Genomic DNA, 25,032 nt, shown 5'->3' on the forward strand with positions numbered 1-25,032 from the left:
AGTTACCTGCACAAACAGATATCCTCCTAAGATAGCCAAATCTAAAAAAAAAACACTCCAACTTCCAAAAATATTAAGCTTTGATATTTATGAGTCTTTTGGGTTGATTGAGAACATAGTTGTTGATTCATAATAAAAAAAACTCCTTTAAAATACAACTTGCCTAATAATTCTGCACATGGTGTATAGTTCAGTGATTTCTATCATTTCCACTAAACAAGCACAGGGGCTTTAGTGATAAGATATCGTGAATCTGGACACTATAGGTCTCTGGTACTACAAGTCCTTAAGCCCCCGTCACACACAGCGAGATTGCTAGCGAGATCGCTGAAACGTCACAGGTTTTTTTGATGTATCAGCGACCTCGCTAGCAATACCGCTGTGTGTGAAAAGCAGCAGCGAGCGGGCCCCTGCTGTGAGGTCGCTGATCGTGCCAAAATTATCAGGACCATTTATTGCTCGTTGGTCTTCCGCTGTGCAGCACGCATCGGCGTGTTTGATGGTGGGAGACCAACGAGCGCCCAGCGTCGGACTGGCTACTGGAGGAATCTCCAGTAATACCAGGCCTGGATTCAGTTACCTGCATTGCACTGCACTCCGGAGCTCTCACCTGAGCTCCAGAGTGCAGCCTAGACTGCACTGCGAGCGCCGAGTGACTGATTTCCCGGCGATTGCGGTTCAGTTCATGACAGCTGAAGACATACCGGGCTGATCTCCGGTGCTCTCACCTGAACTCCGGATTGCAGCCCGGCCCGTCCACAGCTGTTATGAGCTGAACCGCAATCGCTAGAGAATCAATCACTCGGCACTCGCTGTGCAGTTGTGCAAACTCTGAGATCAGTCCAGGCTGCAGCTGAGAGCTCCGGAGTGCAAAGCAGGTAACTGAATCCAGGCCTGGCATTACTGGAGATTCCTCCGGTGGCCAGCAGGGAGCCGTCGTTACACGGGTCGCTGGTGGCTGATCTCTGATCGCTGTGGAGATCTGCCTAAATGACAGCTCACCAGCGACCATGTACGTTCCAGCGATCCCTGCTAGGTCGGATCGCTGGTGCATCGCTAAGTGTAATGGGACCCTTACTCTGATCCCTATACATTGGTATACACTTGCAAATTCAGTTTATTAGAAAAATTTACAAACTTTCTGCTGCTTGCAATAAACCAACAAAGCAAACCAACATTTACAAAGATCAATACAACTATTATAACAAGTGGTTTCTTCAAATTTAGAATGAAATGCCTCCTTTACTGACTACAGCAGTCTCAGAATTATTAACCCCTTCATGAGAAACACTTAGAGCCCCTCTGGCTGTTATGACCTGCTGCAGACATGATGCATAGCCAAACACCAGCTTCTGGCAGCATTTCAGAGGAATCTTTTCCCATTCCTCATGGACATTGCTCTCCAGTTCACCAATATTCTGGAGTTACAGTTTTGTTTCATCGGTCCACAGAACAGTATCCCAAAACCTCTGTCTTGTTTACATGGTTTTGAGCATACCGGTGGAGAATTTTCTTGTGCTTGTGGGGCAGTAGTGTACGCCTTGAGACCTTCATAGTTTGCTATTCACCTTAGGATGGATTCACACATCCATGTGTCACTATCAGAGTATGGACCTCAATACACAGACTGACAGTGAGTCTATGAAGATAGTGAGTTCGAGTTAGGAGACCTGAGACCGATCAGTAAATTACTTAACGCAAAACCACGGATGTGTGAATACGGCCCCAGGGAATGTAAACTCTGTGTATTTTAGGTGCCAGCATACCTGCTAAGGTTTTCCTGCAAATGATGCTTCAGGAACACATCGGTGGGGTTTTTCATAAAATGATTTATTTTACGCCCTCAGTGACACTGTGGGGATGCAGGCACAGAGTTCAACACAGAGATTAATGGGTTAACTTCATGGCGTTACTTTCTATTGATTTGTATTTTCAATACACTCTCCTTATTGTTATGTGGTGAGTTTTCTATTTTATCGCTCAGTCGTTATATATATATATATATGTTACAGGCAATGTATGAAAACCCGGCATTCTATAGAATACCTGGGCAATGTATACAATCCCTGTCATTTTCAGGCAAGGTATGAAAAATCGGCGTTGTTCTATACTTTTCCTAGGCATTACATAAAAATAAAATGTCTAGGTATTATAAAGAATGACAAGAACTGCTCAGGGAAAAGTCTGATATAATGCCCAGATTGGAAAAGTCTTTAGTAACAAACAGTCAAAAAACTAATGAAAGAAGAAATCCTAAATGAACAACAGGTTATCTTTACTGAGAAAAACACAAAGAAAGAGAAGTGTCATTCCTGACTATTACAGGGTGGTCCATCCAAACGTAGTAGGTGGACAGGCAGCAGATGTGTGAAACTGGCTCAGTTGCCCTTCGCAACCAATCAGATTCCATTTTTCATTCCTCACAGACTCTTTGGAAAATGAAAGGTGGAATCTGATTAGTTGCTAATGCTAAGGGGTACTTTGAAAGCTGCGACATTGGTAGCCGATAATAGCGATGCCGAGCGCGATAGTCCCCGTCGCACATGCAATATCTTGTGATAGCTGCCGTACAACATTATCGCTATGGCAGCTTCAGACGAACTTACCTGGTTGGCGACGTCGCTGTGACTGCCGAAGAATCCCTCCTTCAAGGAGGCGGTGCGTTCGGCGTCACAGCGACGTCACCGCGACATCACTAATCGGCCAGCCAATAGAAGCGGAGGGGTGGAGATGAGCGGGATGTAAACATCCCACCCACCTTCTCCCTTCCGCATAGCCGGTGGACGGCGGGCGCAGGTAAGGAGATGTTCGCCGCTCCTGCGGCTTCACACACAGCGATGTGTGGAGCTGCAGGAACGACAAACAACATCGCGCCGGATGTGTGTCACTTTTGATTTGACCCCGACGACATCGCAGTAGCGATGTCGCAACGTGCAAAGTACCCCTAAGGGCAACTGAGCCAGTTTCACAGATCTGCTGCTGCCTGCTCTGTCCACCTACTTTTGGACGGGCTACACCCCTGTAGTATTATACACTCTACCTGTTTGTTATTTAGGTATTCTATAGAATGACTAGGAAATGTATGAACATCTGATGTATTTCATACTTTGACGACCCATTTCCGGCATTGTACAGTATACATTGCCTAGATATTCTATAGAATGCCTGTTTTTACACATTGCCGGTAACATATACATATATATATTATACTTTTTTTTTTTTTTTATTATTTCCTACATATCATCACATAATATGTTGAGACTGCATCCCTACATACCCTTGATTATATACCTATAACAGTTCAATATGTATTTCCGTCATAAACAGTGGGGAACAAAAGTATTTAGTCAGCCATCAATTGCGCAGGTTCTCCCACTCAAAAAGATGAGAGAGGCCTGTAATTGACATCATAGGTGACCACAACTATGAGAGACCAAATGAGAAAACAAATCCAGAAAATCACCTTGTCTGATTTGGCAAGATTTTTTTGGGAAATTATGGTGGAAAAGAAGTATTTAGTTATCAAAAAACATGCAAGATTTCTGGCTCTCACAGACCTGTAATTTCTTCTTTAAGAGGCTCCTCTGTCCTCCACTCATTACCTGTAGTAATGGTACCTGTTTGAACTTGTTATCAGTATAAAAGACACCTGTCCACAACCTCAAACAGTCACACTCCAAACTCCACTATGGTGAAGACCAAAGAGCTGTCCAACGACACCAGAAACAAAATTGTAGTCCTGCACTAGGCTGGGAAGACTGAATCTACAATAGGCAAGCAGCTTGGTGTGATGAAATCAACTGTGGGAGCAATAATAAGAAAATGGAAGACATACAAGACCACTGATAATCTTCCTTGATCTGGGGCTCCACACAAGATCTCACCCCGTGGGGTCAAAATGATCACAAGAACAGAGAGCAAAAATCCCAGAACCACATGGGGGGACTTAATGAATGACCTGCATAGAGATGGGACCACCGTAACAAAGGCTACCATCAGTAACACACTATGCCGCCAGGGACTCAGATACTGCAGTGCCAGACGTGTTACCCTGCTTAAGCCAGTACATATCCATGCCTGTCTGAAGTTTGCTAAAGAGCATTTGGATTATCAAGAAGTTTGGCTCAGTAGTTAGCACTGCAGTCTTGCAGCGCTGAGGTCCTGGGTTCGAATTCCACTAAGGACAACATCTGCAAGGAGTTTGTATGTTCTACCCATGTTTGTGTGAGTTTCCTCCGGGTTCTCCGGTTTCCTCCCACAGTCCAAAGACATACAGATAGGGAATTTAGATTGTGAGCCCCAATGGGGACAGTGTTCCTGATGTATGTAAAGCACTGCAGAATATGTTAGCGCTATATAAAAATGAAGATTTATTTATTTTTTAAGAGTATTGGGAGAATTTCATATGGTCTGATGAAACTAAAGTAGAACTGATTGGTAGAAACACAAGGCGTCATGTATAGAGGAGACAGAATGCTGAGTTGCATCCAAAGGACACCATAGCTACTGTGAAGTGAAGGATGAAGGAGTGGCTTTGTAAGAAGCATATGAAGGTCATGGAGTGGCCTAGCCAGTCTCCAGATCTCAACACCATAGAAAACCTTTGGAGGGAGTTGAAAGTCTGTGTTGGCCAGCAACAGGCCCAAAACATCACTGCTCTAGAGGAGATCTGCATGGAGGAATGGGCCAACATACCACTAACAGTGTGTGCCAATTTTGTGAAGACTTACAGAACACATTTGACTTCTGTCATTGCCAACAAAGGATATATAAAAAAAATATTGAGATGGACTTTTGTTATTGACCAAATACTTATTTTCCACCATAATTTCCCCAAAAAATATTGACAAATCAGACAAGGTGATTTTCTGGATTTGTTTTCTCATTTTGTCTCTCATAGTTGTGGTCTACCTATGATGTCAATTACAGGCCTCTCATCTTTTTAAGTAAGAGAACTTGCACAATTGGTGGCTGACTAAATACTTTTTTCCCCCCACTGTACATTATGTTCAATAACAGTTAGTTGGTTGATTTATGACTCCATGTATTTTTGTATGATCGATATTGTATTTTGGAGTTTTCACCTTACCTTGATCGGTATTATTATTATCTATCCCTGAGTTTTCTTCATGTTTGTTACTATATACGTCCGGATTATATTAATTACGTATTAACAGTGAGTAGCTTCCAAGTGTAAACCACAAGAAGAATGGACCGTTCAGCTCCTTTGCCTGGTTCATGGTTTGGAAGTGTTATGCGGTTAAAAGAAGCACAAAAATACTGAACATATCTATCTATATACAGTTAGGTCCAGAAATATTTGGACAGTGACACAAGTTTTGTTATTTTAGCTGTTTACAAAAACATGTTCAGAAATACAATTATATATATAATATGGGCTGAAGAAGGGAATTTTGTTACTTACCGTAAATTCCTTTTCTTCTAGCTCTTATTGGGAGACCCAGACGATTGGGGTATAGCTACTGCCCTCCGGAGGCCACACAAAGCACTACACTAAAAAGTGCAAGGCCCCTCCCCCTCTGGCTATACCCCCCCCGTGGTATCACGGGTTCTCCAGTTTTAGTGCCAAAGCAAGAAGGAGGAAGCCAATAACTGGTTTAAACAAATTAACTCCGAATAACGTCGGAGAACTGAAAAACCGTTCAACATGAACAACATGTGTACCCGCAAACAACCAAGATATCCCGAAGGACAACAGGGCGGGTGCTGGGTCTCCCAATAAGAGCTAGAAGAAAAGGAATTTACGGTAAGTAACAAAATTCCCTTCTTCTTCAGCGCTCTATTGGGAGACCCAGACGATTGGGACGTCCAAAAGCTGTCCCTGGGTGGGTAAAGAGATACCTCATGTTAGAGCTGCAAAACAGCCCTCCCCTACGGGGATGTCACTGCCGCCTGCAGGACTCTTCTACCTAAGCTGGCATCCGCCGAAGCATAGGTATGCACCTGATAATGTTTGGTGAAAGTGTGCAGACTCGACCAGGTAGCTGCCTGGCACACCTGTTGAGCCGAAGCCTGGTGTCGTAGCGCCCAGGACGCACTCACGGCTCTGGTTGAATGGGCTTTCAGCCCTGAAAGAACCGGAAGCCCTGCAAAACGGTAGGCTTCCAGAATTGGTTCTTTGATCCATCGAGCCAGGGTGGCTTTAGAAGCCTGCAACCTCTTGCGCGTACCAGCGACAAGGGCATCGGAACGGCGTACGGGCGCCGTGCGGGAAATGTAGATTCTGAGTGCTCTCACCAGATCTAGCAAACGTAAATCATTCTCATACCGGTGAACCGGATGAGTGCAAAAGGACGGTAAGGAGATATCCTGATTAAGATGAAACGAGGATACTACCTTAGGGAGAAACTCCGGAATGATGCGCAGCACTACCTTGTCCTGGTGAAACACCAGGAAGGGAGCCTTGGATGACAGAGCTGCCAGCTCAGACACTCGCCGAAGCGATGTGATCGCAACGAGAAACGCCACCTTCTGTGACAGGCGAGAAAAGGAAACTTCCTTCAGAGGCTCGAAAGGCGGCTTCTGGAGAGCAACTAGAACCCTGTTCAGATCCCATGGATCCAACGGCCGCTTGTACGGGAGTACGATATGACAAACCCCCTGCGGGAACGTGCGCACCTTAGAAAGACGTGCTAGACGCTTCTGAAAAAACACGGATAGTGCTGAGACTTGCCCTTTGAGGGAGTCTAGCGACAAGCCCTTTTCTAACTCCTATTGTAGGAAGGAAAGAAAGATAGGCAATGCAAATGGCCAGGGAGACACTCCCTGAGTAGAGCACCAGATTAAGAAAATCTTCCACGTTCTGTGGTAGATCTTAGCAGACGTGGGCTTCCTAGCCTGTCTCATGGTGGCAACGACCCCTTGGGATAATCCTGAAGACGCTAGGATCCAGGACACACAAGCCACACAGTCAGGTTCAGGGCCGCAGAATTCCGATGGAGAAAACGGCCATTGAGACAGTAAGTCTGGTCGGTCTGGTAGTGACCCCGATCGGCCGACCGTGAGATGCCACAGATCCGGGTACCACGATCTCCTCGGCCAGTCTGGTGCGACGAGTATGACGCGGCTGCAATCGGATCTGATTTTTGCGCAGTACTCTGGGCAAGAGTGCCAGAGGTGGAAACACATATGTGAGCCGGAACTGCGACCAATCTTGCACTAAGGCGTCTGCCGCCAGAGCTCTGTGATCGCGCGATCGTGCCATAAATGCCGGGACCTTGTTGGTGTGCCGAGACGCCATTAGGTCGACGTCCGGCCCCCCCCCAGCGGCAACAGATTTCCTGAAACACGTCCGGGTGAAGGGACCATTCCCCCGCGTCCATGCCCTGGCGACTGAGGAAGTCTGCTTCCCAGTTTTCTACGCCCGGGATGTGAACTGCGGATATGGTGGATGCTGTGTCCTCCACCCACATGAGGATTCGCCGGACTTCCTGGAAGGCTGCTGACTGCGTGTCCCTCCTTGGTGGTTGATGTATGCCACCGCTGTGGAGATGTCCGACTGGATTCGGATCTGCTCCCTTCTATCCACTTTTGGAAAGCTAATAGGGTAAGATACCCTGCCCCGATTTCCAGCACATCGAACTGAAGGGTGGACTCCTGCTGAGTCCACGTCCCCTGAGCCATGTGGCGGAGACAAACTGCTCCCCACCCTGACAGACTCGTATCTGTCGTGACCACTGCCCAGGATGGGGGCTATGGCAATGAGGTGGGAATAAGCCACTATTGCAGAGAGTCCTCGGCCGTCAGGGAAAGGGAGACTTCCCGTCCAGGGAGGTTGACTGCCCATCCCATTGGCGGAGAATGTCCCATTGCCGTTGGCGCAGATGAAACTGCGCAAAGAGAACTGCCTCGATGGCTGCCACCATCTTCCTTAGGAAGTGCATGAGGCGCCTTAAGGGGTGCGACTGGCCTTGAAGGAGAGACTGCACCTCTGTCCGCAGTGAACGCTGCTGGTTCAGCGGAAGCTTCACTATGGCTGATAGAGTATGAAACTCCATGCCGAGATACGTTAGTGATTGAGTCGGAGACAGATTTGACCTTGCCAAATTGATGATCCACTCGAAAGTCTGGAGAGTCTCCAGCGTAACATTCAGGCTGCGTTGGCATGCCTCGAGGGAGGTTGCTTTGACGAGTAGATCGTCCAAGTACGGAATCACCGGGTGTCCGTGAGAGTGCAAGACTGCTACCACTGCTGCCATGACCTTGGTGCCCACCCGTGGGGCTGTCGCCAGACTGAATGGCAGAGCTACGAACAGAAGATGTTCGTCTCCTATCACAAAACGTAGAAAACGTTGGTGCTCCGTAGCAATTGGCACGTGGAGATAGGCATCTTTGATGTCTGTTGAGGCAAGGAAGTCTCCTCGAGACATTGAGGCAATGACGGATCGGAGGGATCCCATCCGGAACCGCCTGGCGTTCGCATGCTCGTTGAGCAGTTTCAGAACCAGAACAGGACGGAAGGAACCGTCCATTTTTGGAGCCACAAAGAGATTGGAGTACAAACCCTCGCCCTCGTTCCTGAGGGGGGACAGGGATCACCACTCCTTCTGCTCTTAGAGCGTCCACCGCCTGCAGCAGGGCATCTGCTCGGTGGAGCGGTGGGGCCGTTCTGAAGAATGGAGTCGGAGGACGAGAACAGAACACTGTCCTGTGCACGTGAGCACAATGTCCGTCACCCACCGGTCAGTGACCTGTGGCAGCTAAATGTCGCCAAAGGCGGGGGAGACTGCCATCAACCGCGGATGCGGAGAGAGAGAGAGCTGAGAGTCCTGAGGAGACCGCCTTGGTAGCGGTTCGTCCGACTGCCTTCCTTGGGCGAGATTGAGCCCGGCCGGAATCTGAGCCCGTCTGAGGTTTTGTAGCCCTTTTGCACGAGGACAATTGGGACCTGCCGGAGCTTGGGAAGGACCGAAACCTCGACTGTACTTTTAGGACAGTATTAACAGGGTAAGTCGCAGTGCAGACATTGCGGGGTTACGGACGCCTCTGCGGTACAGATGTCCCTGCTCAAGGTCAGCTGCGCAAGAACAGCAGAAAAGGTTAGGTTGCCAATACGGCTGTGGATGCCGGAGCAACCGACACGCCGATAGCCTCCTAGACAGATTTCAACCAGAGTCCATCTGTCTGTGAATGGCATCTTGAAGTGAAGCCCCATCTCCAGTGCAACTATGGCTCTATATGCAAGCCTGGAGATTGGAGAATCCACCTTTGGACCCTGGGTCCAGCGCTGACCACGTCAGGGGAAAAAAGGGATAACGTGTATCCTAAAAACGTTTGGAGAAGACGCTTATCTGGTAAGCGTGGTGTTCCTGGACTGCTTCTCTGAAGTCAGCGTGGCCAGAAAAATACTCAATATCTGCGTGAGACACTGAAAAGGAACTTCTCCTGTTCGTCTCCTATCTCCACTGGGGGAGCTGAGGGAGAAAGATCCAACCTTCCATTGATGGACGGTATAGGATCATTCCGTATGGCGTTACCACCCGGTGTATCCGGATTGAGAGCGATGTCAGTATCAAAGCCCTGAAGAGCTGCCTTTTGGTCAAGTAGATTGCCCATGGGTGCAAGTCTCTATATTATGACTACTCCGTCCCTGTCCATGGACAGGGTTGACAGGAGGTTTCTTTGGCCACAACTAGTAGAGCCCCGGCAGACGAAGTGCTAGAGACCCCGGCAGACGACGTGCTACAGGGGAGCATGCACACAATGGGACGGTGTCATGAACAGCATCCCATGTAGTAAAAACAGCACTGAAATCTGTGTTGCTTTTTTGCCGCTGCCGACTAGCTATCTAGAAGTATATAGCCAAGATTGGTGACCGTACATTGCAATGTATAGCATACAGGCATAAAGTACAAATGACCACTGCAGCACAAGCAATACAAGCAGCATAGAAGTCTGTGCCCTGGCACCCCTGCTCTTCTGCTGCTGTATACTAGTCATCTAGGGGAATATAGCCCAGAAGAGTGACCCTACAGTGCAATGTATAGCATACAAGCACAAGTACAAATGAACACTGCAGCACATGCAATCCAAGCAGCATAGAAGCCTGTGCCCTGGCACCTCTGCTCTTCTGCTGCTGTAGACTGGTCATCTAGGGGAATATAGCCCAGAAGAGTGACCATACAGTGCAATGTATAGCATACAAGCACAAGTACAAATGCACACTGCAGCCCATGCAATACAAGCAGCATAGAAAAAAACCTGTGCCCCAGCACCCTTGGTTTTCTGCTGCTGTAGTCTAGCCATTCCAGAAGAATATAGCTAAGACTAGCGACTGTACAGTGCAATGTATAGCATATCAGCATAAACACAAATGAACACCTCAGTCGTGCAAAACAAGCAGCCTAGAAAGCCTGTGCTTTAGCACACCTGCTTTCCTGCTGCTGATGTGTCGCTCCCCAAGCGGGCATATAGCGACCTATGTAGCTAAAAACAACACATGTATACACTGCAGTTATATCGTGGTCAGCACTATGTGTGCCTCTTACCGCCCGCCTATAAGCGGGTGTATGATCGCCACCGTCCTGCCTTGGAGCCGAAAGTCCGAGCTCTGCAGTAATGGCTGCCGGCTTCTTCCCCAGCTCGTGTGAGGAGGGGCGGGCCGTGGGCGTGCCCCCAAGGCAGAGCGGGAATCCGGCGTCCGACAGAGTGCAGTGAGAGGGCTGGAGCATGTAAAAAGGCTCCAGCCCTCGGCGCTGCTGATTGCTCAGCGCCTGTCCCCTTCCCTGAGTGACAGGGAGGGGGCGGGAACGAAGCGGCACTAGGCCGCAGAAGCCGGGGACTGGAGTTATAAGCGCCGCCGCCGTAAAAGCGCGGTCGGCGCCCAGTCCCCGGCGAACTACAAGTCCCAGCCGCGCCGCCGCTCCCGGAGCGTCCGGCGCGGTAGTTCCCAAAACACAAAGTCACTCAGCAAAGCTGCAGTGACTGTAACCCTTTACTGTCCCCGGCGCACTAGCACACCCAGCAAGTCTGGAGTGTGCTGTGCCTGTGTGTACGGGGACACAGAGTACCTGTAATGGTGCAGGGCCATGTCCCTGAACGGTACTCCAGCTCCGTATCCAGCAGGTTCAAATGGGTCTGTGGATGGAGCCCGGCGTCAGAGCTTTGAGGCCGGCAGGATCCCACTTCCTCAGAGCCCCTCAGGGGGATGTGGAAGGAAAGCAGCATGTGGGCTCCAGCCTCCGTACCAGCAATAGGTACCTCAACCTTACAACACCATCCAGGGGTGAGAAGGGAGCATGCTGGGGACACTATATGTGTCCTCTTTTCTTCCATCCGAAATAGTCAGCAGCTACTGCTGACTAAAAACTGTGGAGCTATGCGTGGATGTCTGACCTCCTTCGCACACAAAGCTAAAACTGGAGAACCCGTGATACCACGGGGGGGTATAGCCAGAGGGGGAGGGGCCTTGCACTTTTTAGTGTAGTGCTTTGTGTGGCCTCCGGAGGGCAGTAGCTATACCCCAATCGTCTGGGTCTCCCAATAGAGCGCTGAAGAAAGTGCACACTCCCAGCTGCAATATGAGAGTTTTCACATCCAAATCGGAGAAAGGGTTTAGGAATCATAGCTCTGTAATGCATAGCCTCCTCTTTTTCAAGGGACCAAAAGTAATTGGACAAGGGACTCTAAGGGCTGCATTTAACTCTGAAGGCGTCTCCCTCGTTAACCTGTAATCAATGAAGTAGTTAAAAGGTCTGGGGTTGATTACAGGTGTGTGGTTTTGCATTTGGAAGCTGTTGCTGTGACCAGACAACATGCGGTCTAAGGAACTCTCAATTGAGGTGAAGCAGAACATCCTGAGGCTGAAAAAAAAGAAAAAATCCATCAGATAGATAGCAGACATGCTTGGAGTAGCAAAATCAACAGTCGGGTACATTCTGAGAAAAAAGGAATTGACTGGTGAGCGTGGAAACTCAAAAAGGCCTGGGCGTCCACGGATGACAACAGTGGTGGATGATCGCCGCATACTTTCTTTGGTGAAGAAGAACCCGTTCACAACATCAACTGAAGTCCAGAACACTCTCAGTGAAGTAGGTGTATCTGTCTCTAAGTCAACAGTAAAGAGAAGACTCCATGAAAGTAAATACAAAGGGTTCACATCTAGATGCAAACCATTCATCAATTCCAAAAATAGACAGGCCAGAGTTAAATTTGCTGAAAAACACCTCATGAAGCCAGCTCAGTTCTGGAAAAGTATTCTATGGACAGATGAGACAAAGATCAACCTGTACCAGAATGATGGGAAGAAAAAAGTTTGGAGAAGAAAGGGAACGGCACATGATCCAAGGCACACCACATCCTCTGTAAAACATGGTGGAGGCAACGTGATGGCATGGGCATGCATGGCTTTCAATGGCACTGGGTCACTTGTGTTTATTGATGACATAACAGCAGACAAGAGTAGCCGGATGAATTCTGAAGTGTACCGGGATATACTTTCAGCCCAAATTCAGCCAAATGCCGCAAAGTTGATCGGACGGCGCTTCATAGTACAGATGGACAATGACCCCAAGCATACAGCCAAAGCTACCCAGGAGCTCATGAGTGCAAAAAAGTGGAACATTCTGCAATGGCCAAGTCAATCACCAGATCTTAACCCAATTGAGCATTCATTTCACTTGCTCAAATCCAGACTTAAGACGGAAAGACCCACAAACAAGCAAGACCTGAAGGCTGCGCCTGTAAAGGCCTGGCAAAGCATTAAGAAGGAGGAAACCCAGCGTTTGGTGATGTCCATGGGTTCCAGACTTAAGGCAGTGATTGCCTCCAAAGGATTCGCAACAAAATATTGAAAATAAAAATATTTTGTTTGGGTTTGGTTTATTTGTCCAATTACTTTTGACCTCCTAAAATGTGGAGTGTTTGTAAAGAAATGTGTACAATTCCTACAATTTCTATCAGATATTTTTGTTCAAACCTTCAAATTAAACGTTACAATCTGCACTTGAATTCTGTTGTAGAGGTTTCATTTCAAATCCAATGTGGTGGCATGCAGAGCCCAACTCGCGAAAATTGTGTCACTGTCCAAATATTTCTGGACCTAACTGTATATAATTGCCTTATTCTGTCTGTCTGTCTGTCTGTCTGTCTGTCTTGCTCCAAAATTGTGTCCTTACGGTGACAAACAGCGGATTGGCCGCTCGCCTCGGCTCCGCCCCCCCGCACGGATTGGCCGTTCGCCTCGCCACCGCCCCCCCGCACGGATTGGCCGCTCGCCCAGGCTCCGCCCCCCACACGGATTGGCCTCTCGCCCCGACACCCTGCACGCATTAGCAACTCGGCTACGCCCCGCCTCCCTCACGCATTCCCCGAAACGACACGGAGACCCGACTCCCAGGTGAGTGCTGTACCCCCGGGAGCCCACATCAGCGTACGTCGCTAACCCAGCCGACACATACTCTCGCATTGCTGGGGTTGACGGCGTACGCTGGTGTGGGCTCCCGTGCGAGCGGGGGGCGGGGTACGCTGGTAACCATGTAATATTGTCTATCATGGTTACCAGCGTACACCGGCTCCCAGGTGAGCGCATCAAGGTCCTGCAGCGGCGGAACACACACACACACATCAGATCACACTCACTCTCACACACACCTCACACACACATCAGATCGCATCCACACACTCACAACATCCCGTGATATCGCTTGCTTCTCGGCGGCGATCCTATGCGTGCAGTGACCTTCCAGGACCTGCCGGAGGATCACATGGCCAGAAGCATGTGGTATCTCCGGATGTTGTGAGTGTGTGAGCGCGTATGTGCGATATCGTCAGTGTGTGTCTGCGTGTATGCGATCGGGTGTGTGCGTGTATGCGATCGGGTGTGTGCGTATATGCGATCGGGTGTGTGCGTATATGCGATCGGGTGTGTGCGTGTCGGTAGAAAGCAGAGGAGCACGGCGTGCAGCACAGCTGCTGGGACCTCCCACCGGAGGGCACAGGCAGAAGTGGGGTGTGAGTGTATGCGATCAGATGTGTGCGTGTATACTGTCTGATGTGTGACTGTGGAGCACGATGGGGGGTGCACAGCATGGGGGATGGAGCACGATGGGGAGTGCGCAGCATGGGGGATGGAGCACGATGGAGGGTGTGCAGCATGGGGGATGGAGCACGATGGGGAGTGCGCAGCATGGGGGATGGAGCACGATGGGGGGTGCACACCTCCCCCCAAAACACACACACACATCCCGCCACACACGCACTGCACAACACACCACACACACACTGGGAACCAAAAAAAAAGCCCTACACAGACACCCACACACACAGACAACGCCGCACACACACACAACGCCGCACACACACAACACCCAACACACAAACACCGCGGCACACACAAATATACGCACATGCCGCACAACACACACATTGCACAAAACATACCTCCCACCAAAACACACACACCCCACACCCACACAAACCGCGCAACACACACACACAACGCTACAGACACACAGCGCTCCACAAACAACGCAACACACACAACGCAACACACAAACAACACCGCTCTCACCCCCCGCCACACCCAGAAAACACCCAGTACAGCGCCCTACACAAACACTTGGTAACTACACACAACATCTAATATATATATATATATATATATATATATATATATATATATAACAAAAATCATACATTAACTACACAATACGTAAATTCTAGAATACCCGATGCGTAGAATCGGGCCACCTTCTAGTCTATATATATATATAATTGCCTTATTCTGTCTGTCTTGCTCCAAAATTGTGTCACCGTGACAGTGTCACCGTAAGTGTCATAAAAGTGACAACTGTCGGATTGGCCGCTGGGCTCGGCCTGGCCCCGCCCCCCCACGGATTGGCCGCTCGCCTCGTCCTGGCCCCGCCCCCCCGCATGGATTAGTCGCTCGCCCCGGCCCTCCGCACGCATCGCCCGCTCCAGCGTACACCAGCTCCCGGTACACATGTGCAGGGAGCCGGCATACGCTGACGCCTCGCCCGCTCGCCCCCGCCACACGTTGGCACACTCAGCCCCGCCCCCGGCGGACATAACCTTGCGATGCTGGGATCGTGACGGAGCCGGTGTACGCTGGTAACCATGATACACATCGCGTAACTATAGGAAGCGCTTCCCTTAGTTACCCGATGTGTATCATGGTTACTAGCGAACACCGGCTCCCGGTACACATGTGAAGGGAGCCGGCATACGCTGCGGTCAATAATGCAGCGGTGAAAGAGTTAAAGACACTGCAAGACACTTCATTATAGGCAGCGGGCACCCCCAGAAGAGAGAAGACAGAAGAAAGAAGACCCCGCAGTCATACTCACCAGACGCCGACCGGGAGCAGGTGAGCGCATCAAGGTCCTGCAGTGGCGGAACACACACACATGCACACACATAAGAACAGACACACACACATCAGATCACACTCACTCTCACACACACCTCACACACACATCAGATCGCATCCACACACTCACAACATCCAGTGATATCGCTTACTTCTCGGCGGCGATACTGTGCGTGCAGTGACCTTCCAGGACCTACCGGAGGATCACATGGCCGGAAGCATGTGGTATCTCCGGATGTGTGCGTGTGTTCTGATGTGTGCATGTATGCGATCGGATATGTGCGTGTGTTCTGATGTGTGAGTGTATGCGATCGGATCTGTGAGTGTCGGCAGAAGGCAGAGGAGCACGGCGTGCAGCACAGCTGCTGGGACCGCCCACAGGAGGGCACAGGGAGAAGTGGGGTGTGAGTGTATGCGATCAGATGTGTGCGTGTATACTGTCTGATGTGTGACTGTGGAGAACGATGGGGAGTGCGCAGCATGGGGGATGGAGCACGATGGGGGGTGCGCAGCATGGGGGATGGAGCACGATGGGGGGTGCGCAGCATGGGGCGTGCGCAGCATGGGGGATGGAGCACGATGGGGGGTGCGCAGCATGGGGGATGGAGCACGATGGGGGGTGCGCAGCATGGGGCGTGCGCAGCATGGAGGATGGAGCACGATGGGGGGTGCGCAGCATGGGGGATGGAGCACGATGGGGGGTGCGCAGCATGGGGGATGGAGCACGATGGGGGTGCACACCTCCCCCAAAACACACACACAGCGCCACACGTGCACCGCACAACACACCACACACACACTGGGAACCACAAACACCGCCCTACACAGACACCCACACACAGACAACACCGCACACACACAACACCCAACACACAAACACCGCGGCATACACAAATATACGCACATACCGCGCAACACACACACATTGCACAAAACATATCTCCCCCCAAAACACATACACGCACTCCACACCAGGGCTGTGGAGTCGGTAAGCCAAACCTTCGACTCCGACTCCGACTCCTCAAATTCTCTTGCACCGACTCCGACTCCGGCTCCGACTCCTACATATATTGCTTATAGTTAGGTGAAAAATTTATTGTAGTACATGAATATGTGTATGTGAACATTAGACATTTAATAATTTTTATGATACAATAATCAAGATATTTGGATAGAACATAAAATATATTTATTGGATACAACTTTAGAACACAAAAAACTGTAATAAATTGTAAATATGTAATACACTATGTAATATACAGTAGATTACATATATATCTTGTGTGTGTATATACACTGTGTATATATATATAATATTACATATTTACAATTTATTAGTTTTTTGTGTTCTAAAGTTGTATCCAATAAATATTTTATGTTCTATCCAAATATCTTGATTATTGTATCATAAAAACAATTAAATGTCTGATGTTCACATTATACTACAATAAATTTTTCACTTAAATATAAGCATTATACTAAATGTTATTATTTAGTAAAATATTCAGCACATTCTGCATTGCACTCCTGTCCCCAATTTATTATATATTTTAGGAGTCGGAGTCGGTGCATTTTATACCGACTCCAACTCCGACTCAGACTCCACCAAAATGAGCTCCGACTCCGACTCCGACTCCACGACTCCGACTCCGACTCCACAGCCCTGCTCCACACCCACGCAAACCGTGCAACACACACAGCACCACACACACAGACAACACTGCAGACACACAGCGCTCCACAAACGCAACACACACAACGCAACACACATACAACACCGCTCTCACCCCCCCCCAACCCAGACAACACCCAGAACATTTACAGCGCCCTACAGAAACACTTGGTAACTACACACAACAACATCTATATATATATATATATATATATATATATATATATATATATAAATATATATAACAAAAATCACACATTAACTACACAATAAATTCTAGAATACCCGATGCGTTAGAATCGGGCCACCTTCTAGTACATAATAATGTCAAAATGACTTGCTGTTCACATGTGCATTCTATTGTTTGTTTTTCACACTTTTTTTGATGGTTTTCAGGCGCACCCAGTTGAAAAAGCCATCGTGTGCCCATACCCTCACTGTACTCAATGCCTGCCGTCACCCCATTAGCTGCGGGTCTTTTGCAGTTACGCAGTGGACTGTGACCCCTGCCCTCCTCAGCAATCTGGTGGCAGCTGCTGAGAGATTCCCCTTTCTGCCACTTCCATGTAGAGTAGCCAGTGTGTCTATGTGAACTTTGCTTCCATCTGTATCATCAGGAACATTCAGTGACTTTACTATCTTTTTCCTTCTTATTACAAGGCAATGATCTCTCCTTTGAGCTTACGGGCCACTCTCTTGCCAGATTACTAACCTGCAATCAAACGTCACAGTCAACAACCTTCCCCCAGCCAGTCCAGGTATTTGATCTTTATTATCTCAAGCAAACCTGATGCAACTAATGACGCCCTTTATTATTACATCAGGTCTACCAAGGACATATATGCATTATTATAAGTGATTCTATTCAGGGGTTGAATAATTCTGAGCCTGCAGTAGTCAGAGTAAAGCGGGCTTTACACGAGACGATATATTGTGCGATATGTCGTCGGGGTCACGGTTTTCGTGACGCACATCCGGCATAGCACACGACGTCGTCTCATGTGACACCTCCGAGCGACGCAGTATCGCTCACAAATCGTGAGTCGTGTACTTGTCGTTAACTTTCATAATATCGTTTATTTTCATGGGTGCAGGTTGTTCATCGTTTCCGTGGCATCACACGTTGCTCCGTTTGACACCACGGGAACGATGAACACAGCGTACCTCCGTCTCACGGCACCCGCCGGCTTAATGGAAGGAAGGAGGTGGGCGGGATGTTTACATCCCGCTCATCTCCGCTTCTATTGGCCGGCTGCCATGTGACGTCACTGTGACGCCGAACGTCCCTCCCACTTCAGGAAGTGGACGTTCGTCGCCCACAGTGAGGCCATCCGGAAGGTAAGTATGTGTGATGGGGGTTAAACGAGTTTGTGCACCACGGGCAGCGATTTGCCCGTGACGCAAAAACGACGGGGGTGGGTACGATCGCTCGCGCTATCGCACAATAGATCGACTCGTGTAAAGCAGGCTTAAGTGTCATTTTGGGATAAATGGGAGAAACCGCTTGTTACATTAGCTGTGGTCAGGTATCTAAATTCTCCTTGTTTGATTGGTTTATTGTAAATAGCACAAAGTTTAGACATTTTGCTAGTAAACTGAATAACTTTGGCTGTGACTGTACATGTGATAATAATGTTTGGTGACTAACAGATTTTATCACGTGTGTGGAATTCCCTGCAGCCACGCCTGTCCACGTCACCACCATTACCCTGACTGCAGTGTCCATGGGCAGAACACAGGATCTGTAAACCAGACTAGGGACGTGAGATGCCTGTGTGGCAGACATTCCGGGGCGGCCGGGTGGTAATGTTTTGTTAGTTAATATCCCCCCGTTACCTCTAATCCTTTGTAGGCCTGCGCCCGCCTGTACAAGGCTTTGATATTGGCAGCATCCCTCTGCAGGGCGCAGTCACAGTCCTGTCTGGCCTCTTCATACTGGCTCAGCTTCAAGTAGCACAGGGCTCTGCAAAGGAAAATGTAGTGTCGGCGATTCTGACATTACATCCGCACTGTCATAATACACTGTGATGTGTTACTAATCTGCACCCGAAAATACATTTTTACTATTAAGATATTTTTATATTATTGCATTGCACCTAATGATGTTATCATTTCATTTTTCAGTGCCCATTGTGTTTCTCGTGCTTCTTTATGGAATCACAGCACCAATTGTGCAATATAAAACTTGAGATCTCGTGCCACAATGGTAAAGGGTTGTTTACGTTAATGGCTCAGCCTTAAGGTCCAGTCACACTAAACAACTTACCAGCGATCCCAACAACGATAGGGATCGCTGGTAAGTTGCTAGGAGGTTGCTGGTGAGATGTCACACTGCGACGCTCCAGCGATCCCACCAGCAACCTGACCTGGCAGGGATCGCTGGAGCGTCGCTACACGAGTTGCTGGTGAGCTCACCAGCAACCAGTGACCAGCCCCCAGCCAGCAGCGCCGCGTGGAAGATGCTGCGCTTGGTAGATATTTACCTTGGTTACCAGTGCACGCAGCTACACGTGCAGAGAGCAGGGAGCAGCGCACAATGCTTAGCGCTGGCTCCCTGCTCTCCTAGTTACAGCACACATCGGGTTAATTACCCGATGTGTCCTGCAGCTACATGTGCACAGAGCAGGAGCCGGCACTGACAGTGAGAGCGGCGGAGGCTGGTAACGAAGGTAAATATCGGGTAACCAAGGACAGGGCTTCTTGGTTACCCGATGTTTACTGTGGTTACCAGCCTCCGCAGAAGCCGGCTCCTGCTGCCTGCACATTTAGTTGTTGCTCTGTCGCTGTCACACACAGCGATCTGTGCTTCACAGCGGGACAGCAACAACTAAAAAATGGCCCAGGACATTCAGCAACGACCAACGACCTCACAGCAGGGGCCAGGTTGTTGCTGGATGTCACACACAGCGACATCGCTAGCAACATCGCTGCTACGTCACAAAAGTTGTTCGTTAGCAGCGATGTTGCTAGCGATGTTGCTTAGTGTGACGGGGCCTTTAGGATAAGTTATCAATATCTGATCAGTGGGGGGCGACACCCCGATCAGTCGTTAGCGATGCTGCCCCACAGAGCTTCATCAACAGTAGAGCGGCTGTGGCCAAATACCACACATCTGCCTCATATTGATTCGAGTTGACGGAGCTGTGCATGTCGCACCCCTACCAATCAAATACTGATGACCTATCCAAAAGGATATACCATCAATATAAAAGTCCTGGACACTCCCTTTAAATATCTGCATTTTTGGATACCTGCAGCCACCACTAGGGGGTGCTTACTGAAGACAGATTTTTTTATATCTCCCATTGAGCACAATATTAACTCTATCTTTAGTAAGCTCCTAAATCCTTCCTAGTAGAGGCCACAGGAATTGATTTAACATGTAAACAGGGATTTCTAAGAAAACACTTATACTGGTTGACCGCCATTAAACAACAGCCGATCAATTACATACAAGCCAATTGGTCAATTGGTGGTCGTTTAATAACTTAGACCCATTGCCCTTCTACACGCACAGAATGGCAGCATATCATGTGTTTACATAGCATAAGATGTGCCTGCGGAGAAAGATAACTTTTTTTTAAGCACGCTTAAAGGGAATCTGTCACCAGGTTTTGGCAACCTAATCTGAGAGCAGCATAAAGTAGGGGCAGAGATCCTGATTCCAGCGATGTGTCACTTACTGAGCTGCTTAGTGTAGCTTTGATAAAATCACGGTTTAAATCAGCAGGTGATTATCATTACAGGACTACTTGGCGTGCTGCAGGTAGTCCAGCATATTCATGAGCTCTGGATAACTGCTAGATCTGCAGCAGAGAAAACATTGATTTTATCAAAATGACAGCAAACAGCTCAGTAAGTGACATATCGCTGGATCGCTGGAATTAGGGTCTTTGTCTCTACATTATATGCTGCTCTTAAATGGGGGAGCAAAAACCTGGTGACAGATTCCCTTTAATATCATTTCACCCTACAAACAAGCGTTTTGATCATTCATTGGGTGATTGGCAGCTGGTTTAGACCTAGAGATAACTGTGAAATGAGCATTCATTGGAACACGCCTTCCTGATTAGCGGCCGGTATCCATGCATCTTAAGGCTTGGGACGCATTCTAGAAAATCCTTCATTGGAATCACAGGGACTAAAAAAGGATTTCCCACATGGCCTTTTAATAACTGTACTTCTATACATAGCTGCGGTGTCGTATCACCGGTCTAGTGTCTACGTCATGCTCCCGGTCACAGACTTTCTTGGCAGATGCCGCCATGATTGATGTCCCATGACAGTAAACATTGGACAGGCAAGCGAGGCACAGAAAAGGCCGCAATACTGAAGCTATCAGGAAGTTTTTAGTTCTATACTGTGGTCAAGGTTCAGGGATTTAATGAGTTTCGGAAAGCACCATTAACTTTATGGCTGATGGACATTACCTTGTGACTGCTGCCACCTCACCCTGGTGGATATGACCATTTTATGACAGGCAGTAACACTGGTATTGGAACAATGTGACATAACCATGAATTATCGGTCGTATTGGCCATGACGGATTCTCTTTAAAGGGAATCTGTCACCAGGGTTTTGCTCCCCCATCTGAGAGCAGCATAATGTAGAGACAGAGACCCTGATTCCAGCGATGTGTCACTTACTGAGCTGTTTGCTGTCATTTTGATAAAATCACTGTTTTCTCTGCTGCAGACCTATCAGTTATAAGGTAATAGAAAATGAGTGGGACTCAGCACCAATATGGATGAATAAAATATATTTTTATTCATCCATATTGGTGCTGAGTCCCACTCATTTTCTATTACCGTTTACTCTGAAGCTGAACCTGCCTGTCCACAGGACTACGTGCATCAACCGCAGACTGGAGGACCTTACATGGGTGAGCTGAATACCTTTTTTCTCTACAGACCTATCAGTTATACAGAGCTCATGAATATGCTGGACTACTTGCAGCACGCCAAGTAGTCTTGTAATGATAATCTCCTGCTGATTAAACAATTAATTTATCAAAACTACATTAAGCAGCCCAGTAAGTGACACAACGCTGGAATCAGGGTCTTTGCTCATACGTTATGCTGCTCTCAGATTAGGTGGCAAAAACCTGGTGACAGATTCCTTTTAAGGGGTCTTATATGAGGTCTCAAGCATCTCTCCAATAAGTGCTATAAGGCAGACTTATAAAGCATTTCCATGGGATTGGATATAATCTGCACTGCCGAAATACGGAGATCCATAGGCTGAGAGATGAATGGTGGCTTAATGTCAACGCATATGTGAGTTAAGCAGACACCTTACTCAGGACACTAAATCTAAGGGGTACTTTGCACGCTGCGACATCGCTAGCGATCTCGTTAGCGATGTGAAATGCTAGATCGCAAGTGCGATCTTTCGAGATCGCACATGCATAAAATGACCTATGTGCAATCTCGAAAGATCGCACTTGCGATCTAGCATTTCACATCGCTAACGAGATCGCTAGCGATGTCGCAGCGTGCAAAGTACCCCTAAGCTGGTGTATTTAGCTGCATACTTACTATCCATCACCTTACATGTTGATGTCCTGAGGAAGGCGTCTGTTTGAATCAGTAACGCGTTGACATTAAAGCACCATACATGGCTCAGCTTCTGGATCTATGTATTTCGGTAGAGCAGATTATATCCAATCCCATGGGAATGCTTTACATTTAATTTTTGGATGCTGCAGCTGCCTGAAACTGCACGGTATAGTGGATGTGTCACACAGAATCCCTCCAGGTGGGCACATTCCCAGCTCTCCCCCACTGTTTACCCTAATAAGACCCTATTGCGCGTCACATATGTCTTGCATAAGGCAGACATATCGCACCCGTCTGGGGTGCACTCACCTCTGCTGCATCTTCTGATCCAAGCTTGTATACACATGCCAGAGCAGCAGACCCACGGTAGTGGAAATACCAAATATTATTACACCGACCACAATCTGCCTCACACAGCGTGCCGGACATGACGATGACACGGCAGGGATTTTTACGAGGTTTTCTTCCTTACCGTTGGAGGTTTGTGACCACACAGAGGAAAAAGTTTCCAGCTGTGTCACAACACCCCATAAAGTGCGGTCTGTGCCAGCAAGATGTCACGCGCTGTCCTACCTATTGGTGTACATGGTACACTCCTCCGGCTTCATCTGCAGACACTCGGTATATTTCTTCGCTGCCTCTCTGTACTGACTCTTCTTCACACAGGCATTCCCCTCCTGTTTTAGGGACGTGAACCTCTCTTCTATAGATTCACCTACAATCACAAAAAAATAAGGTTACTAGCTGGCATATATCGGTGCAGACGACCTCGGTAAAGCTCTGCCAGGGAGGCCAGATCTCCATTGCACACAGCCATTCAGGAAATGACAGACTGCTCCGTCTGCCCCTACATTTTAGCGATAGTGGGGGGGGTCTGAACCGGAATTCCCACCGTCACGATGACAAAGCTTCATAATATCATACAAACACTTTAAAGTATATGGACGCTTTCAGGGCATTATTTTTTACTTAAAAGAATGTATTTTGGGTTAAAAATAAGTTTTGCAATTGGGTTTCATGAAAGGTTTTGTTTGTGCAGTTTGGCCTTTAAGGCTGGTTGTTTCCCTGCTATTCAGTGAGCTTGTTCTTTTGGAAACTTTGTAAAACTTTTTGTCTTTTCCGGAGATCCTCCTGACATCAAGGGAGAGAATCCTTGTAAGGCTGCTTTCACACTACGTTTTTTTAACATGCCCCATGAACGTTTTTTTGCTGTAAAAGCGGATCCTGCTTTTACAGCAAAAAAACGCATGTTATTTTGCAGGATCCTGTCACTTTAAGTTTATGGGCGGGCATTGGAGTCATGTGATCGGGAGTCAGTGGAACTGAACGTAGACTGGGAGCCGGCATCCGACAGCTGCGGAGGCTCGTAACCAAGGTAAACATCAGGTAACTTGCTTGGATACCCGATATTTACCTTGGTTACGAGCATCCGCAGCTGCTAGGAGCCGGGCTGCCTGCTCCCTGCACACGTAACCAACGTAAACATCGGGTAACTAAGAGAAGCGCTTTGCTTGGTTACCCGATATTTACCTTGGTTATAAGTGTCCGCAGCTCTCAGGCGGGGGAGAGACAGAGGAGAGGGAGAGGGAGGGGGAGAGAGACAGAGAGGGAGGAGGAGAGAGGGAGGGGGAGATAGAAAAAATGCCGCAAAAGGTGAGTATAGCTTTTACGCTTCAAACAATCAGTTTAAAGGAAATCTGTCAGCAGGGTTTTGTTATATAAGCTGAAGCCAGCATGCTGCAAGGGTTAAGACAAAGTTCAGGCATGCCTGTGTTGTCACAGTCAAGTTTTTTTGTTTAGTTCTTACGTTTGTTTTACCAGCTATCATTGCTGTGGCTAGGTGGGTGCCATGTTGTCCGGCATGCCCCCTCCTCTGATTGACACCTCACAGTAAATCTACAATCTCTATAGAAAGCCTGGTGTTAGCGGGGCAACCCTTTGGACTTTGCTACATGACTAAAGCTAAAAATGCACATTGTGTCAGAACAGCTGCGCACAGTAATATAAGTGACACATCACTGGAATCAGGATCTCTTTGCCTACATCATGCTGATCTCAGATGATTTAGCATAAACCTGCTGACAGATTCCCTTTAAACATCATAATACACACCTCAGATACTGCAGGTCTTATTTTGGGGCACTTTTCATATCAATCAATTATAAATAGAAATATCCAACCTTACTGTTCAAAAAGAGGTTCTGCAGCAACTGAAGTGTGTATAATAAGGAATAATGTAGCACCAACTGTAAATTACACATTATATTAGAAAATAATGTGGAGCTTCTGGATAAATGCAGATAAGTCTGAACTCACTGATGAGTATTATTCTTAGAATTTATTACATTACTCCAGAAAATATAATTCATGATTTTCTAACAAGGATTTCACAGCTGGATAAACAGACGCCACTTACAATGTGAAAACTGAAGGGACAGAAATGCACAACAAGC

At 48.0% G+C, this 25,032-nt stretch overlaps 1 protein-coding gene across 1 annotated transcript in view; it reads right to left on the minus strand.

Moving 5' to 3' along the window:
- SPAG1 (sperm associated antigen 1) overlaps positions 1-25,032 on the minus strand; it is a 155,479-nt gene that overhangs the window by 10,504 nt on the left and 119,943 nt on the right. Inside the window, exons 15-16 of the mRNA XM_075353074.1 lie at positions 23,153-23,294; positions 18,858-18,984 (exon numbers count right to left, since the gene is read on the minus strand). Of these exons, the coding sequence (XP_075209189.1) occupies positions 18,858-18,984; positions 23,153-23,294 (269 nt within the window). The remainder of the gene's footprint in view (positions 1-18,857; positions 18,985-23,152; positions 23,295-25,032) is intronic.

The sequence above is a fragment of the Anomaloglossus baeobatrachus genome, chromosome 6, assembly GCF_048569485.1.
Source record: "Anomaloglossus baeobatrachus isolate aAnoBae1 chromosome 6, aAnoBae1.hap1, whole genome shotgun sequence".
In the NCBI taxonomy this organism is placed as follows: Eukaryota; Metazoa; Chordata; class Amphibia; order Anura; family Aromobatidae; genus Anomaloglossus; species Anomaloglossus baeobatrachus.